At 47.2% G+C, this 14,101-nt stretch overlaps 1 protein-coding gene across 1 annotated transcript in view; it reads right to left on the bottom strand.

Moving 5' to 3' along the window:
* The window catches only part of LOC123015528, a 106,798-nt gene that overhangs the window by 36,162 nt on the left and 56,535 nt on the right, over positions 1-14,101 (bottom strand). Inside the window, 19 exon segments of the mRNA XM_044415296.1 lie at positions 498-3,725; positions 3,773-4,417; positions 4,487-4,813; positions 4,863-5,186; positions 5,241-5,567; positions 5,639-5,962; positions 6,011-6,325; positions 6,377-6,703; positions 6,756-7,076; positions 7,126-7,440; positions 7,491-8,132; positions 8,185-8,496; positions 8,550-8,876; positions 8,923-9,234; positions 9,284-9,601; positions 9,653-9,970; positions 10,054-10,677; positions 10,733-13,555; positions 13,605-14,096. Of these exon segments, the coding sequence (XP_044271231.1) occupies positions 498-3,725; positions 3,773-4,417; positions 4,487-4,813; positions 4,863-5,186; positions 5,241-5,567; positions 5,639-5,962; positions 6,011-6,325; positions 6,377-6,703; positions 6,756-7,076; positions 7,126-7,440; positions 7,491-8,132; positions 8,185-8,496; positions 8,550-8,876; positions 8,923-9,234; positions 9,284-9,601; positions 9,653-9,970; positions 10,054-10,677; positions 10,733-13,555; positions 13,605-14,096 (12,621 nt within the window).

The following is a 14,101-nucleotide window of genomic DNA, read 5'->3' as shown; positions in this document are numbered from 1 at the left end:
TTAGCTGCTTTGCGCAAAATTACAGTGGTGGCTTAAGCTCGATTAGGGGGAGGGCAAGGGTCAATTTCCGCAAGCGTCAGGGGATTGTGTACGTGTACGCAAAAACCGTTCCGTTCTTTGGTTTAAAGCTTTGGGTTATTTTGTGGGGGGAGTTCGTTTATACCGCTTTGTAACCGGGAAGGGGGACGTGATATAGCAATAATGGGGCATTAGCGCGTTGATGAAGCTCGTTGTTATCGTTGGGGGATACGGTTCCTTACCTGGTGTATCCCCGGAAGCAAAGCAGTTTAGTATTTACAGCTAAGAAACATGCAGAGGACAAACACCATTACAACAATTTCAAATTACTGAATCATAAAAAGTTCACCTGTAATGGTATTTGTAATGATCGGAAAGGGAAAACTATACAGAAATGATGACGAAATGCAATATCATGTAATAGTCTAGTAAATTTTATTAATGACATTGCTTTCGACGTGAAAAAATCAAAATCCTACCTGGTGCGACGACAGGTGCGCATCCCACAAACGGATCTCCTTCAAACCCTGGATTACATTTACACACCGGATTGTGATTGATCACATTACACACGGCATATTGTCCGCAACTTCCGGGACACGGATCGCGACACTTTTGGTTAATACACGCCGTAGCACTGGAACATTCCGGGTTGATCGTACACTCCGGTCGACAATTCGGCGGTACTCCCACGTAATTCTCGCGACACGAGCAAGCCGGACTTTCGCCACGGACTTGGCAAATCGAATTCGGACCACACGGACTCGGCACACACGGATTTTCCGGCTTGCGTTCAATGATTTGAGTACATCTTGTGAAAGGATCTCCAGTCATGCCTTCAATACAGCTACAAATCGGGTTGTGATTGACCACTTGGCATTTAGCGTTGATTCCACACGTGCCAGGACAAGGGTCTACGCATTTGTTATTGAGACAAGCTTTGGTAAGGGGGCATTCGGCACTGACGATGCATTCAGGTCGGCAACTCGGGGGTGAGCCAATGAGGCCGGGTTGGCAGGAGCAAACCGCGACTCCGTTGTTGACCCGGCAGAGACTATTGGGGCCACAGGGTGATGGGTTGCATGGGTCGCGCGGTGGTTCGTTTTTGATTGGTCTACAACTGGTGAATGGGTCGCCTTCGTAGCCGGGAGGACAAGTACAGGTTGGGATGTGGTTGACGACGTCGCAAACAGCGTCTTGGCCACAAGTACCAGGACATGGGTCTATACATTTGTGATTGACGCAAGCTTTGTTGGGGGAGCAGTCAGTGTTCATGGTACATTCCGGTCTACAGCCTCTGTACGGATCTCCGAAATATTCTGGGAGACAAGAGCAAATACCATCTCTACATTGCGTATTGGCTCCACAAGGTGATGGGTTACATGGGTCAGTTGGTACTTTTGGTATCTCTGGCTTAACTTCAGGCTTGCACTGTGTGAAGGGGTCGCCTACCATTCCAGCAATGCAGCTACAAATGGGTATGTGGTTTTGAACCCGACATTCCGCATTGAAACCACAAGACCCAGGACAAGGATCTCTACACTTCTCCGTAATACACGCCAAGTTTGATGGACAGTCAGTATTGACAACACATTCAGGTCTGCAACTAGGTGGCGCTCCGGTGTAATTCGGAAGACACGAGCATGAGGGTTGGTCTCCGACAGCTCTACACACGGAGTTTGGTCCACAAGGTGATGGTTGACATGGATTGACCGGTTTGGGTGTTGGTTGCGGTGGCGGTGGTGGTAATTCGTAACATCTCAAAAATGGATCACCCGTTAGACCCGATGGGCAGCTACAGATGGGGTTATGGTTGATGACTTCGCATCGAGCACCGACTCCGCAAGTGCCGGTACAAGGATTGGCACATTTGAATTTATGGCACGCACGATTTTGAGGACACTCGGAACTGACCACGCATTCGGGTTTGCAGTTAGGGGGAGATCCTATGTATTCAGGTAAACAGGAACAGACGGCTTGGTCATTAACGTTGCGACATTGACTATAAGGGCCACAAGGGCTGGGGTTGCAGGGGTCGACGTAGACAGTTGGTTCAGTGACCGCTGAAAAAATGTGATTAGGTTTTATTACAATTAAAGTTTCAAGATGTTTCTTACGTGGTGGAGGTGTGCAACCGGTGAAAGGATCTCCAATATAGTCTCCAATGCAAGTACAAGTTGGCACGTGATTAATGACAGAGCATTCGGCATTCTGTCCACAAATTCCAGGGCAAGGATCACCACATTTATTCCTGATGCAAGCTTTGTTAGTCGGACAATCTGAACTTAAGACGCATTCTGGTCGGCACCCTTCGTAGGGATTTCCTTGATAATCATCTATACACCTGCATGAACCCACTCCATTCCTTTCCATACAAACCGCGTTCGAACCACACGGTGATGGTTCACAAGGATTGACCGGTTCCATTTCTTGTACTGTACATTGGACGAACGGATTGCCCACAAATCCGGGAGAGCACGAGCACGAAACAGCGTGACTTATCACTCGACATTCAGTATTAATTCCACAACTGCCAGGACATGGGTCTTTACATTTATTGTTAATACAAGCTAAATTGCTTGGACAGTCGGGGTTAATCACACATTCTGGGCGACAGTTTGGTGGACTTCCGGTGTAATCAGGGGCACAACTGCAAGATGGAGTATCTCCGACTCGGCGACAGATTGAGTTCGGTCCGCAAGGGGATGGTACGCAAGGATCGGTTGGAACAGGTGCGGGAGTTGAAGGTGGAGGTGGGATAAGTCGGCAACTTTGGAAAGGATCACCAGTTTGACCCTCAGGGCAACTGCAGATTGGGCTATGATTGATAACTTCACACCGAGCAGACAATCCGCATGATCCAGGACAAGGATCAACACATTTCGCGTTGACACAAGCCTTCGTTAGGGCACATTCAGCACTGACAACACACTCAGGTCGACATGACGGTGGTGCTCCCACGTAGCCTTGAAGACACGAGCATACAGTATGGTCGTTGATGTTTTTACACTGGCTGTTAGGGCCACAAGGTGATGGGTTGCATGGGTTCGTAGGAACTGGTAGTCTTGGTTCAGATACCCGACAATTCGTAAATGGATCTCCAGTGTAGCCATCAGGGCACGAACATGTTGGAATGTGATTAATAACATCACATCTTGCATTGGTACCACATGTTCCAGGGCAAGGATCAACACACTTGTTCCTGATACAAGCCTTATCTCTGCTACATTCACTACTGATCACGCATTCGGGTCGGCAAGCCTCGTATGGATTTCCGATGAATTCCGGGAGACATGTACATATACCGTTATTACATTGGGCGTTGGGACCACACGGTGATGGGTTGCATGGGTTTCGAGGTACCGGTGATTCGGTTACTGATGGTATAGGAGTACACTGGACGAAGGGGTTGCCAGTATAGCCATCTTCGCAAGTACAAACAGGGATGTGGTTCAAAACGTGGCATTTTGCACTGGAACCACAAGAACCCGGGCAAGGGTCGCGACATTTCTGGTTGATGCAAGCAAGAGGACTGCCACATTCCGAGCTAATTGTACATTCTGGACGACAGTTAGGGGGAGCCCCGATGTAATTGGGCAGACAAGAACAAGATGGGACACCTCCACTGATCTGGCACTGGGAGTTAGGTCCACATGGCGAAGGAACGCATGATGGAGGTCGCTCGGTTGTTGGTTCAGGAACCACGACTGCAAAAAATTGTTTAACGATTTGACAAAATTATGAAAAAAAATACCTTGTGGGGAGCATTTAGTGAACGGATCTCCCGTAAATCCTGGAGGACAGGCACAAATCGGGCTATGATTCCTAGTACTGCATTGAGCCCCAAGTCCACAGGTGTTAGGACAAGGATCACCACATTTCTGATTGATGCAAGCCTTGTCTGAGGAACATTCCGAACTGACGATACACTCTGGCCGGCAGTTGGGGGGTGTACCAATGAAGTTTGGCAAACACGAACATACAGCTTGGTCATTAAAGTTTCTACACTGGCTATTAGGACCACAAGGTGACGGGTTGCATGGATTTTCTTGTTTTCGTGGCGGCTCTGGTGGTATTTCCTTGCATTGGAAAAATGGATCTCCCGTAAATCCGGCTGGGCAATTGCAGGTTGGTACATGATTGTTTACACGACATTCGGCGAAGGTACCACAAGTACCAGGACAAGGATCAACACATTTGTAGGCGACACAAGCCAGAGCTGGGGCACAGTCAGTATTGACTTCGCACTCTCGTCGACATCCTCTGTTACTATCATAGGGGTCTCCTTGATATCCTGGTAGACAGAGACAAGCACCAGCTCCGTTTTTCTCACGGCATTCGGCATTTGGACCACATGGTGATGGGAAACATGGAGTTGCAGGTGGTGTTCGTTCAGTGGCTGCAATACCAAAATTTTTGTTAAGTTATGATGAATTTTAAAGGTTTTTGATAGATAAAGAATTCTTACATGGTGGAGGTGGCAATATACAAGAAGAGAAAGGATCACCAGTATACCCCGGGAAGCAAGAACAGACTGGGCTATGATTAACAACAGTACATTGTGCGTTGGTACCACAAGTACCCGGGCAAGGATCAACACATTTTTCATTTTTGCATGCTTTGTAATTGGGACATTCAGAGTCGTTAATACACTCAGGTCGGCAACTTGGTGGCCGCCCGACATAGTTTTGTAAACAAGAGCATGCGGGTTGGGTACCGACAACTCTACATTGAGAATTTGGTCCACATGGTGAAGGTATACAAGGGTTTGTGTCATTCCTTTGAGGCGGAGGTACTGAAATGAAAAGTATAGAAAAAGAACAAGTAAAGAAAAAGAAACATACATTCAATGCGAGAGCAACGAGTGAAAGGGTCTCCAGTAAAACCGGGTATGCAACTGCAAATAGGATTGTGGTTGATTACACGACAATCTGCGTTAAGACCACACGGCGTGGCTTCTGACCGGCAAGGATTTACGCATTTTTGGTTCGAGCAAGCTTTATCTTGTGAACATTCTGAACTGACTATACATTCGGGCCGGCACATGGGGGGCGTCCCTATATAGTTCGGTTGGCAAGAGCAAACCGCGTGATTGTTTACTTCGCGACATTGGCTGTAAGGACCACAAGGGCTAGGCTGGCATGGGTTTTGAGGCGGTTCTTCTTCAACTAACACAAAAATACATGTTTCATTTGGTTTCAAAGAAAAATTAAGAGTCTTACTAGGTTGGATTAAATTGCAAACTCTGAGGGGCTCTCCCGTATAACCCGGAATACAACTACAAGACGGTGCGTGATTGATAACCCGACATTCGGCGTTAATTCCACACGTGCCAGGGCAGGGATCAACGCATTTATTATTGACACAAGCTCTGCTTCGGTCACAATCCGAGTTTGTGACACATTCTGGCCTACAACCGGAGTAAGGATCTCCGAAATATTCCGGTAAGCAAGTACAAGACCCAGCACCGTTTCGTTCTTTACAAATGGCATTAGCGCCACAAGGTGACGGGTCACAAGGATTTGGAGGTCGTTCAGTGACAGGTGTTGCTGAAATAGTCAGTCATGAGTTGGGTTAGTCGAGCTTAAATTAGTGTTAGAAAAATAAAGAAAATTCTTACGAGGTGGAAGAGGAGAACACCCAGTAAACGGATCACCAGTATATCCAGAAACACAGACACAGATAGGAGAATGTTTGACTACAGTACAAGTCGTGCTAGATCCACAAGAGCCAGGACAAGGGTCTTTACATTTCTCATTCTGACATGCAAGATTTCCCGGGCATTCAGCATTGATAGTACATTCAGGGCGGCAATTAGGGGGCCGGCTGATATAATCAGGTAAACAAGAACATGCAGCTTGAGTTCCGACAACCCTACATTGGGAATTCAATCCACAAGGGGAGGGAACACAAGGGTTGCCGGTGGGTTCAGGAACAGTTGGTTCTAAAATACTCTAGTAGAAAAAATATACGGGAAAAGGTGAAGTCTTACTTGGTTGCAGTACACAGCGGACAAAAGGATCACCAACATAATTTTCAGGGCAACTACAAATTGGATTATGGTTCACGATCTGACATCTGGCATTAATGCCACAAGTGCCAGGGCAAGGATCTTGGCATTTGGTATTGATACAAGCCCGATTTTGAGCACAGTCAGCACTAACCATACATTCAGGTTTGCAAGATGGCGGTGCCCCGATATAATTCGGCTGACAGGAACATACAGCATGATCATTTATTACTTTACAATTACTGTAAGGTCCACAAGGTGACGGAACGCAAGGATTGCCTTTAGGTTCCTCAAATTCTTTAAAAATAATCATTAGTTGTGGATTTTTGTATGAATCTAGAATCTTACTAGGAGGGGGTAGATGGCACGAAGTTTGCGGATTTCCGGTGTAGCCAGGAAGGCATAAACACGAAGGAGCATGATTATTGACCCTACATTCGGCATTAAGGCCACAAATGCCAGGACAAGGGTCTCTACATTTATTATTTGTGCAAGCTTTATCACGTGGACAGTCCGAATTTGTCACACATTCGGGTCTACACCCGGTGTAAGGATCTCCGAAATATTCCGGTAAGCAAATACAAGATCCGACATTGTTTCGTTCTTTGCAAATGGCATTAGCGCCACAAGGAGATGGGTTGCATGGATTTCGTGGTTCTTCGACAGGTTGGATGACTAAAATGCGTTAAATTGGTAACAATCTTTGACAAGTTTTGCGAAATCTTACTAGGAATGAGGTTACATCCCGCAAAAGGATCACCAGTGTATCCCACTTTGCACGAACAAACCGATCTATGAGTGATAACAACACAATCGGCAAAAGCCCCACAAGACCCGGGACACGGGTCAACACACCGTTCGTTTTGACATGCCCTATTACCAGGACACTCTGAGTTGATTGTACACTCGGGGCGACAATTCGGTGGTCTCCCGATGTAATTTTGAAGGCAAGAACAAGCCGGTGTATTACCGAGTACTCTACATTGAGAGTTAGGACCGCAAGGTGAGGGAGTACATGGGTTTTCAGGTGGAGCTGGTTTTGCTACAGCTAAAGAAAGAAATAAGTAATAAATCTAGGCAAACTCTTAAAGTCTTACGTTCTTGTAAACATCGTACGAAAGGATCTCCCGAAAAACCAGCAGGACAACTACAAATTGGATTATGATTAACAATTTGGCATCTGGCGTTAAGACCACAAGTGCCAGGACAGGGATCTTGACATTTGGTGTTAATACAAGCCTTGTCTAAGGGGCAATCGGCCGAAATCATGCATTCGGGTTTGCACATTGGAGGTGATCCAATGTAATTAGCTTGACACGAACACACCGCATGTCCATTTACGACCCGACATTGGCTGTAAGGACCGCAAGGTGATGGTTGGCAAGGCTCAGTCTTGGGTTCCTCAACCACAACTATATGAAAAGTCAAGTAGAGACAGTACATGAAATTAAGCAATACGTACTAGGTTGAGGCAGGTGGCAAGCAACAGCTGGATTCCCAGTATAGCCGACTAGACAGGAGCAAGATGGGGCATGATTTGCCACGATACACTCAGCGTTCAACCCGCATGTTCCCGGACAAGGATTTTTACATTTATTATTAATACAAGCTTTATCTCGCGGACAATCGGTGTTTATAACGCATTCGGGCCTACAACCGGAGTAAGGATCGCCAAAATACTCCGGTAAACAAGTACAAGATCCTGCTCCGTTTCGTTCCTTACAAACAGCATTCGCGCCACAAGGTGATGGGTTGCATGGGTTCACAGGTTCGGGGGCGATTTGTGGAATAGGGGAGCACCCAGCAAAAGGATCACCAGTGTAGCCAACTTCGCATTGACACACTGGTGAGTGTTTAACAACGATGCAAGTACTTAGAACTCCGCACGAACCCGGACAAGGATCTCGACATCTTTCATTGATACAAGCCAAGTTACTGGAACATTCGGCGTTTATGGTACATTCAGGGCGACAGTTAGGGGACCGACCGATGTAGTTAGGTAGACAGGAACATGCGGGTTGTGAGCCTACGACGCGACATTGAGAGTTGGGGCCGCAAGGCGAAGGGACGCAAGGGTCGCCACTAGGTTCGACAACTGGTTGTTCTACAATAAAGTGGCAATAGTACTGAAATTTGAAAGTCGGGAAGTAGCTCACTTGGTATTGGTACGCATCTGACAAAGGGGTCTCCTTCATATCCGGGTGAACAACTACAAATCGGGTTGTGATTGATTACATTACATCGAGCGTTTAGACCACATGTTCCAGGGCAAGGGTCTCGACATTTTTGATTAATACAAGCTTTGTCTTGCATGCAATCGGTACTGACTGTGCATTCGGGGCGACAAGAGGGGGGCGCCCCGATGTAGTTTGCTTGACAGGAACAAACAGCATTGCCGTTTGAGACTCGACATTGGCTATAAGGCCCACAAGGTGACGGTACACAAGGGTTTCGTTCCGGTTCAGGTGCTAAATTTTAAAGAAAGAATGAATGTGTCTTAGAGTATGGTTAGGAGTCTTACGAGGTGGAGGTGGAAGGTGGCATGACCGTAAAGCATTTCCAGTATATCCAGGCAAACAGTTACAAGTTGGGGCATGATTATATACCCTACATTCGGCATTTAGGCCACATGTTCCAGGGCAAGGATCTTTACATTTATTGTTGACACATGATTTATCTCGGGGACATTCTGAATTTGTCACACATTCGGGCCTACAACCGGAGTAAGGATCACCGGAGTATTCCTGGATGCAGGTACATGACCCTGCGCCGTTTAATTCACGACAAATTGCGTTTGCTCCACAAGGTGATGGGTTGCATGGGTGTTTAGGTTCTTCCACAACCACGACTAAAATTTACATATGTAGGCATGAAATTCAGGTTTTTAAGCTTACTTTGTTGACATCCTGAAAACGGGTCTCCGGTGAAACCTTGCAAACAGTAACAAACCGGTGAATGATTAATTGTTCTACATTCAGCGTTTACGCCGCAAGAACCGGGACAAGGGTCAACGCAACGTTCGTTTTGACACGTTTTAGTCAGTGCACAATCTGAATTTACCACGCATTCTGGTCTGCAATTTGGTGGTTGCCCATAATAATTCGGTAAACATGAACAAACAGGCCTATTATTTGACACGCGACATTCGGCAAATTGCCCGCATGGTGAGGGAATACAAGGATTTTTTTCTTCAACTACAGGTGGAGCTAGAAAGAATGACATGCAAAAATGAACTAATTTGAGTAAGAATCTTACTTATTGTTACAATACATCTGGTGAAAGGATCACCTTCATAGCCGGGAGGGCAACTGCAAATCGGATTGTGGTTGACTACTTTACATAACGCGTTGTATCCACAAGTGCCTGGACAAGGGTCTGTACATTTTTGGTTGAAACAAGCCTTGTCTAAAGGACACTCAGAATTGACAACACATTCGGGTCTGCAATTTGGCGGAGCGCCTAAATAACCCGCAGAACAAGAACAAACCGGTCTGTCGTTTTGTACTCTACAGATACTGTAAGGGCCACAAGGGGATGGTATGCAAGGGTTTCGGCGAGGTTCTTCGTATGTAACTACGAGGAAAGGGTTAAAATCATGATTGTGACAGTTTAGAGTTTTCTTACTGGCTGGGACTTCTCGACAGAGATTTAGAGCATTTCCGGTATACCCCGGCAAACAGTAACATTGAGGATTATGATTTATAACTTTACATTCAGCGTTAACCCCACAACTACCAGGACAAGGGTCCCGACATTTCATTCCTAGACATGCTTTATCATGCGGACAGTCATTATTCATTACACATTCAGGTCTACATCCGGCATAAGGATCACCGAAATAATTTTGCACGCAAGTACAAGAACCAGCACCGTTGCGTTCTTTGCAAACAGCATTAGACCCACATGGTGAGGGGTTGCAAGGATTTCTAGGCTCTTCAATAACTATAAAAGATGAGAAATAGTAAGAAAATAGCAGAGAAGGCTGAAATGGAGACTCAGAAACAAGCTGATTTTAAAAATCTTACCTTGGATTGGATTACAGCCTGAGAATGGATCACCTTCATACCCAGAAAAACAAGTGCAAGTCGGTTGGTGGTTAAGCACGTTACACTGGGCGTTATAACCGCACGACCCGGCACAGGGATCTTTACACTTATTGCTAACACACGCGAGATGCGAAGGACAATCTTGATTAATAACACATTCGGGTCGGCAGTTTGGTGGAGCACCCAACATACCAGCGAGACACGAACACACTGGGCGATCGTCAACGGGGCGACACTCAGCGTTGACACCGCAAGGAGACGGTATACACGGACTGACCGGTTTCGGTGGTTCGGTTTTAGGTTCCTCTCGATTGCACTGGACGAAAGGATCTCCAATGTAGTTGGGAGGACAGCTACAAATCGGGTTGTGGTTCACGACTTGACATCTGGCGTTGTAACCACACGCTCCTGGACATGGGTCTTGACATTTTTGGGCTATGCAAGCCTGGTGTTGACTACATTCACTACTGACTAGACATTCAGGTCGGCATCGAGGAGGTGCTCCGAAATAGCCGACTTGGCAGGAACACACAGCTTGGTTACCCTTGACTCGACATACACTGTTAGGGCCGCAGGGCGAAGGCTCGCATGGATTTTTGGGTTCTAGTGACAAAATTATTGTAATAAATTTACTTTGGAGGACAGGAGAGTGACTTACGTTCAGGTGGCGCTTCCCGACACGAGGTGAAAGGATCTCCGATAAGACCTCTGGCACAAGTGCATACCGGCACATGATTAACGACGTTACATTCAGCCCTAGCGCCGCACAAGCCTTGACAAGGGTTTCGGCAGTGTTGACTCAGACAAGCTAAGTGGGAAGGACAGTCGGCATTGATGGTACATTCCGGCCTACAACCACCAGCGTAAGGATTTCCAATGTAGGGAGGTATACAACTGCATCTTGCTGCTCCGTTTGCCACTGTACATTGAGCATTTTCGCCACAAGGCGAGGGATTACAAGGATCTTTAGGAATGACAGGAGTTTTCGAGCATCCAACAAAAGCATCGCCTTCGTACCCTTGCAAACAACTACAGAACGGCGTATGATTAACAACGTCACATTTCGCATTAGGCCCACAGGTGTCAATACAAGGATCGACGCATTTTTCTTTGACACAAGCCCGGTTTTTGGGACATTCTTGACTAATAACGCATTCAGGGCGACAATACGGCGGACTTCCGATATAATTAGGACTACAGGAGCACACCGGTCTGTTCTTTTTGACTTGACAAATTGAGTTAGGGCCACAAGGAGACGGGCTACATGGATTAGTCGGTACTCGTGGTTCTTCAATAGCTGGAGGTTGGTAGCAATTGACGAAAGGATCGCCTTGTAGGCCTGGTGGGCAACTACAAATAGGGTTGTGGTTGATAACAGTACAAAGAGCGTTACTGCCGCAAATGCCGGGGCAAGGATCGGAACATTTCTGATTGATGCAAGCCTGAGTTTGGGGACATTCCGAACTCACGATACATTCAGGTTTGCAAGCCGGGGGTGCGCCGTGATAATTCGGAAGGCAGGAGCAAGTTGCGAAGCCTTGCGACGAGACTAGACACCTGCTGTAAGGGCCACAGGGTGAAGGGTCACAAGGGTTGCCCGGGATTACAACTAGTGGCGGCGCTGGGGGTTTGAAAGGATAACACGTGACGAATGGATCACCGGTGTGTTGAGGCGGACAGAAACAGATCGGAATGTGGTTTATAGTTTCACATTGGGCTCCAACTCCGCAAACACCAGCGCAAGGATCGACACATTTACTGTTAATACAAGCCTTGTCGAGGGAACAGTCGGGGTTGATGACACATTCAGGTCGACACGCAATCCAAGGATTGCCATAAAAACCTTTCTTGCAGACACAAGCCAAAGCTCGGTTCTGTTGCTTGCAGAGAGCGTTGGCGCCACAGCGCACATTTTCACAAGTATCAAGTCTGTCTTGAGGTTCTGAAACACAAGTGTTATAAGGTTTATTAAATTCAGTTATTATGATTAATGACTTACTTGTTGGTACTGAGCAATGTTCGAATGGATTTCCTACTAGACCCTGCGGACAGCTGCAAGCCGGTGTGTGGTTGATAACAGTACACAAAGCATTGACTCCGCACGAGCCGGGGCAAGGGTCAGCGCAAACAGATCCCAAACAAGCTTTATCAAAGGGACAATCGGCGTTAGTGAGACATTCCGGTCGACACTGTGGGTTCCAGGGGGCGTCAGGGCCTAAACAAGGGTCACAAATGGCCACCTGTCCGCCGTAGTTATTGCACTCGATGTTAGTACCGCAAGGTGAAGGTAAACACGGTTTTGATACGTTAGCGACTGGTGGTACCGGCGGTGTAGGCAAACATTGGTAGAATGGATCACCCATAAAGCCCTCAGGGCAAACGCACGTAGCCGTATGGTCGCGTACTTGGCACAAAGAGTTCAATCCACACAAATTAGTAATAGTGCAGGGGTCAACACAGTGTCTCTCGAGACAAGCTTTGTTTATGGGACAATCAGAGTTGAGTACACACTCAGGCCTACACCCACTCTGGGGATCTCCTTGGAAGTCGGGTAAGCACGAACAAACTGCTCGATTTCCGGCAACTTGGCATACAGTGTTAAGGCCACAAGGACTAGGCAAGCATGGATTTCGTTCAGGCATTGGTTTGGGTACCGGGAAACATCTAATAACCGGATTTCCGGTAAATTCCGGCGCGCAGGTACACACAGGATGGTGTTTCTCGACTCGACAGTGGGCATTGACTCCACACGAACCAGGGCAAGGATCCCTACACCGATATCCCATACAAGCTTGATGGTCAGCACAATTATCATCAACCACGCATTCATAGCCGTGACAACCTGCAGGTCCTGTTGGGTCACCCCCCATACCATCTGGACAGCGACACATCGGTTTACCGTCAGGGGAAACAACGCATTGGGCTCCACGTCCACAAGGATTAGGAAAACAAGGACTTGGGGGCTCGATTCTACATCCAGAATAAGGATCACCGATAAATCCAGCTCGGCAGTAACACTGTTCTTGGTTATTTGACACGTAACAATCGGCATTTGGTCCGCACGGCCCGGGACTGCATAACATAGGTGCGACTGTGGGCTCAGCACATAATCTATAAGGGTTTCCAACTGTGCCATATGGGCAATAACAGACAGGGTCGCGTAACGGGTCGCAAAGTGCCCCTTGACCACACATGTTAGGCTCGCACGGGTTTTTAGGCTCGACGCACCCACGAATTGTGTTAGGACTTTCCAAGTAGCCCGGTAGACAGGTACATTTGGCAAAACCGTTGCTTAGAATTGTGCACTGGGTGTTAGGGCCACAAGGTGATGGATTGCATGGGTTTGCTGGTAAAGCACAAGGAGTTTGCGGAGGAGTGCCTTCAAATTCGGGTAAGCAGAAACAAACAGCTTTCCCACCAACGACTTTACACCCAGAATTAGGACCACAAGGGTTGGGAGAGCAGTCGTCACCTTCTGGAACTAATAAAAGACACTAAACTAGTTTCTTGATCAGTAGAGTGAGACTTACAGCAATTGATGAATGGATTTCCGGTCAAGCCTTTAGGGCAGAAACAAACAGCACTTCCTTTATCAATTTCACACAAGGCGTGGGTACCACAAGGATTTGGGTCGCAAGGGTTTGTTGGTGGTGTACAACCCGTGGCTGGATTTCCTCCAAATCCCGGTGGACATCTACAAGTCGGTTTGTGATAGAGAACTTCGCAAATGGCATAAGGGCCGCAACGGCAAGGCGAGCCACACTGGCCGTTAATGCAAGCTTCATTAGGAGCACAATCAGTGTCAGATCGGCAACCTAAAACTTGCTCGCAGACGGTGTAAGGGTTGCCTTGGTACCCCGGCAAGCATCTACATTCAATTCCGTGGTCTTTTGGCAAACATTCCGCGTTTTCACCGCACGAATCCTCGAAGCATGGGTTGATACAAATCCTGTTGAGTCTATCACAGAGTTTATTGGGTGGACAGTCTTCGTTGTATTGGCAAATGGGTTTATAGTCGTGAACTGCA

The sequence above is a fragment of the Tribolium madens genome, unplaced genomic scaffold, assembly GCF_015345945.1.
Source record: "Tribolium madens isolate multiple individuals breed KSU strain unplaced genomic scaffold, Tmad_KSU_1.1 Scaffold_19;HRSCAF=116;Tcas5.2_LG9, whole genome shotgun sequence".
Taxonomy (NCBI): Eukaryota; Metazoa; Arthropoda; class Insecta; order Coleoptera; family Tenebrionidae; genus Tribolium; species Tribolium madens.
The sequence above is the reverse complement of the archived record's forward strand: the minus strand, read 5'-3'. Positions and strand labels throughout refer to the sequence as shown.